The 4,865-nt window shown below is 45.7% G+C and overlaps 1 protein-coding gene across 1 annotated transcript; it reads right to left on the bottom strand.

Annotated features, from left to right (window-relative positions):
* Positions 1–524: 524 nt before the first annotated feature.
* On the bottom strand, positions 525–1,391 carry LOC310796427 (lysophosphatidic acid receptor 6-like; the record flags this gene model as incomplete). Its single annotated transcript, XM_083658612.1, has 1 exon — positions 525–1,391. One exon carries the CDS (start codon positions 1,389–1,391, stop codon positions 525–527), a length of 867 nt encoding a protein of 288 aa, XP_083514738.1.
* Positions 1,392–4,865: the final 3,474 nt, after the last annotated feature.

Raw genomic sequence — 4,865 nt, 5'->3', positions numbered from 1 at the left:
TTTATTTTGTTCTGTGGTTCCATCTGGACTCCAAGCCGTCCACAGTCATTTCATTGGGTGGGTGGTAGTACTTGCCTTGACAGACAACTCCTTCAGCCAATCAGCGATCGCCAAATCAAGTCAGCGTGGGATCCAGTCAAATGCAAATCCACTGGAAGAACGGCAATAGCTCCTATTCCGCGGAGAAACTTACGGCTGTGTAAACTCTACGAACGTTAACGTTACTGCTCGTCGCTTCGGGAGCCGCAGAGCCATGGGAGCAGCCATTACTGTTTTGCCGGTTACGTCGTCAACTACGTGGCAGGTCCCTGATTGGCTCGTGGACTTTGTCATTTATAAAAACGCCCACCCCGGACTGGAGGCCATACAGACGGAACAGCAGAACGAAACAGAATGGGAGTTCACGTGATTGGATGGTTTAGTACCAGACTAAAAAACTGATAGTCACGCACCTTGAATATGATTGGCTGAGCCACGTTCGAAGCCGTTGTAAAATACTCTATAAACACGTCCCTCATCTTCACTCACGATCTTGCAAGTTCCACTTCCTCTTTCTTCTTCCAGAACGCATCCAAAGAAAAGTAATATAACAGTGGATCCAGACAGCAGTTCAGAGTAGCGAGACACGTGGTCGCCCTGATGGCAGGGTGTTCTCTATTTACAAGCAAATAGCTCATCGACAGAGGCAAGAAGCAGATGATGAACATGATCAAGTTGATGGCGAAAACCAGCATGATCTTCGTCTTGTTAAACCTCACAGAGTCACTGAGACGCCTGAGGGTCCGAAACACCATAGCGGCGCACACAACATTGACCGCCAGTATGGCGAGGCAAAGGACAAAATCTAGATAAGCCAACGCCGGGCTAACAACGGGACAGTTGGGGAATTCAAAACAGCTCGATGCATTGCAGGCGTATAAAGTTCTTGAAGAGGCGATGCCCTCCGGGACGCTCCCCACCAACAGAACGATCCAAACGAAAGCAGAGGCTTTCCAGGCGTTGGAGGTGGACCTCAGAAGGCGCGATCTCAGCGGGTACACCACCGCCAGCAGCCGGTCCGCACAGATGAAGGTGATGAAGACGGTGCTGGTGCGGAGGTTGCTGCGGAAGCACATGATGTTGAACATGCACATGGGGATGCCCAAGGGCCAGCTGAGGGTGGCGTAGAAGTAGACCCTCATGGGCAGGGAGATGACCAGCAGCAGGTCTGAGAGGGCCAGGTTGATCATGAAGACGGCACTGGGGGATTTGAGGCTGTGGCGGCGTATCAGAGTCCACAGGGACACAGCGTTGAGAGGCAGACCCAGCACCAAGATGCAGCCGAAAACTATGGCGTAGGTCGTGTTACTGTATGGCACTGGACCAGTTTCTTCCTGGGTGTTGTTGTTCATCGTCGTGTGTCTACCTGACAAGAAAAGCAATATCTTTTATACAGTTTGTTCAGCAAACGGATCTTACTTTGTGCCAAATGCTGTTAATGTGTGAGGGGGGAAAAGACAAAAACAGGACAAAAGAGGCCAACTTACTTGTGATTGTCTGGTCTCTTTTTGTGGGTCCGATGCACACTTGTTTGGAGGGGAGCTAATGTAAGAAGAGAAAGAAAGAAAGAAAGAAAGAAAGAAAGAAAGAAGAGAAAGATGCCGACGCGTTTCAACCAAGTGGCCTTCGTCAGGGCAGAGTTACTACTGGAAGTTAAAGGCTAATCTTTGTTCTGTGGTTCCATCTGGACTCCAAGCCGTCCAACTAATCTTGAACTTGGGTTCTTCTTGGGTTCACACAAACCACATGAGTGTGGTTGCAGCCATCGGTCTTTCCTCAGTCCTCAGTGAACTGAGGCTTGGTTCATGGTGTTTTAAGCAGTGGGACGTTTTGAAACAGGAAACAGGGGCTGACTTAACTCAGGAAGAGAGCTACTGTGAGCCAATATACAGTATAGTGCCTTTTAAACATGAACTCTGGATCATGTCAGGCTAGAGAGAACAGCACGGTAGCATGTATCGAAAACAAGAAATGTGATAGGAAACAGCTTTAGCTATGAGGCAGTCAAAATAGTGGTCACACCGTCGTCAATCACTGTGGGTGATTTATTTTACAAGTGGCAACTAGTCATATCTGACTAGTTTTAAATGTATTTCTCCCCACAAAAGTTTGATAGCCTATCAGTCAGTCAGCTCCTATCCTCTCCGCAGTGAGGAGGCACAGTCACACAACACTGCCTGCCTCACACAATAGAATTGGCTGCATCACGTTAGCGACAAATCTGGAGACTTCAAAAAACATGCAGTTTTAACGGAGTCCATTCCAACGAGGGGTGGCAATGTGCCAAAAATGAGGCTTCGCCTTTGTTAGGCTACATAAAGCCGCCCAGTCAAAATAGTGGTCGGACTGTCGTCAATCACTGTGGGTGATTTATTTTACAAGTGGCATTTCAAGTCATATCTGACTAGTTTTCAATGTATTTCTCCCCACAAAAGTTAGGCTTTTTCTGACATGGGAGCAAGCAAGCAGCGCAGCAGTAAGCGTTCCTCCTGATGCACTGGACCTGGCTGCCTGCAGCTGAAGCGCGTTGACCAAACAATTCAAGCCGTTTTTGCAGCACTTGAGGAAACCGTGAGTTTGCTCGTTGATATAAGCGATTGCCCGAACGATTCATTAATTAATAAACTAGTGAACGTGAAGTGAGTCACGAAGAGCCACACCCGCCCACGGATCTGCGGATAATGACCTGCCAATGTTTAACATGAGCTGCGATTGCGTGGAAGCGGATCTTATACCGGCGGTCGAGGTAGATAAGATACGGAGTCGCGGGAGTGCGCGTAGGCCGGCTAATTGTTGTTTAACATGCAGGCCAACCGGCTAGGAGCAGGTTATAATACGGATTCCACTGCATGTTAAGAAGTGGCTTATGTGTAGGTTGATGGATGGGGGAGGGGTCCTGCAGTGCGGGGTGGGGGGTGATGAGTGAATTTGTTTGTCTATGTATTTTGTATTTTCAGTGTTTTTGTTAACATTTTGTCCTTCTTGTTTTTCTTGCATTATAACTTTTAAAATAAAAAAAATATCACACAAAAAAGAAAAGAGAGAAATGTCAACTAGATTATGAAGATATCTCAAAAGGCATATGGCAGAGCAGAGATGGGTGAGCTGGAGTTGCCTCCTACTCAGTAGTGGAAATTGCCAGGATTTACTGTGGGAACCCCCCCCCTTCCCCCCATAGAGTAGACATTCTGTTAAAATCAACGTTTTTTTCTTACTGATTTTACTCATTGCTATTAGGGCTACATAAAAATCTCTTACAGAAGTTACTCAAATAAGATTGCCGAGATCTACTGATTATTTCCCATTAATTTTTATTTATGACAGACTTGAAGACACACTGACATTGACGCTGCTTATTCATCTTCCACATACATGTTCTCCTACTATTAGTCCATGGGCCAAAGCCCCAAATTTCACTCATTGGTATCACTCAAGGTGGCAAAATCTAGTCACATTTTTTGAAAAGGTACATGTCCATAGATGATAGTTTGGTATGATAACTTTGCTAAGTGGTAGCTTTGTCACAGTTATCAGCACATGAAGTTAACCACCCCCTACAATAAATTGGTATCTTAGGCGCTGGTGCATATCCTACTTTAGGCTCATTTTCAGGACCTTTACTCATGTTTTATGAAGGCATGGTTGGTCTAATTTTAAAGGGTAGACTCATAGGTTCATTTAAGCACAGTTGTGAGTTTGTCTAATAAACATAGAGGTCACATGGGCTCTTCAAAGTGTCAACAACATTCGTTTAACCACCATTTCCGCCTAAACTATAGTCTTTATTTGAGCATTATGACATCACTGGAACATCACTGACACAAATAACAAAACCTGAAATACTCACAGGACTGTAACAATTGAGGAAATGTATAATCTTCCCATATTATCCCACTATGAAGGCTGATTGTGGGATTTTGATGGGCCCGGGCCAGAATTTTCACTAATTGGTACCATCCAAGTTGACAAATTCTAGTTTTGTATTTTGAAAAGGTCTGTACCTTTAGATGATATTTCAACTTGATAAACCTTCCCAAGTGGTATCTTAGTCACAGTTAACCCTCAATGACACCAAACATTGATCCAAAGAAAGAGACAATCTTGTCACTTTATTTGAACAGAACACCACTATCACAAATATAATATTAAACAGTAAAAAAAAAATCTGACTTTTTCCCAATTTTTTTATCCCTCATTAGTGCTCATTTTTAATTTATTTATCCTGGTTGCTGCTCCACCCTCTGCCGATCTGGGGAGAGCTGAAACTGGCTCCATGCTTCCTCCGAGACATGGGCAGTGTAGCCAGTCACTTCTTTTCACCTGACAGGGGAAGCTTCACCGGTAGGACATAGCACGTGGGATGATCACGCTATTCCAATGAGTTCCCCTCCCTCCGAACAGGCGCCCTGAACGACCAGAGGAGGCACCACTTCAGTGACCAGGATATTGCATGTTTTGGTGAGGGGTTCCTATATGAAGGAAACCCCCAGGGGGCACGGGGAGAACATGCAAACTCCACACAGAAAGGCCCTTTTGACGACCCCACCCGGGCGGTGGCCACTCGAGGACATTTGGTGCAGAGCAGCAGGTAGCAAAGATTGTTGGCATCACATACACTGGATGAAGGTGCATACGTCCTGCAGACAAATTATTCCATATTGGAAAGATTATGGTAGACCAGACAATTGAGGAGACCATAAACAAGGACAATCAGACTGCTGGAGGAACCAAGGGTTTCAGCCTGAAAGCTGGTGCAGTCACTTCAGACAGAAGTCAGTATCTGAGGCAGCTCAGGAACATGAGAGGCAACAAGTCCACAGACTGTT

This window comes from Poromitra crassiceps (genome assembly GCF_964638095.1).
Source record: "Poromitra crassiceps genome assembly, chromosome: 22".
In the NCBI taxonomy this organism is placed as follows: Eukaryota; Metazoa; Chordata; class Actinopteri; order Beryciformes; family Melamphaidae; genus Poromitra; species Poromitra crassiceps.
The sequence above is the reverse complement of the archived record's forward strand: the minus strand, read 5'-3'. Positions and strand labels throughout refer to the sequence as shown.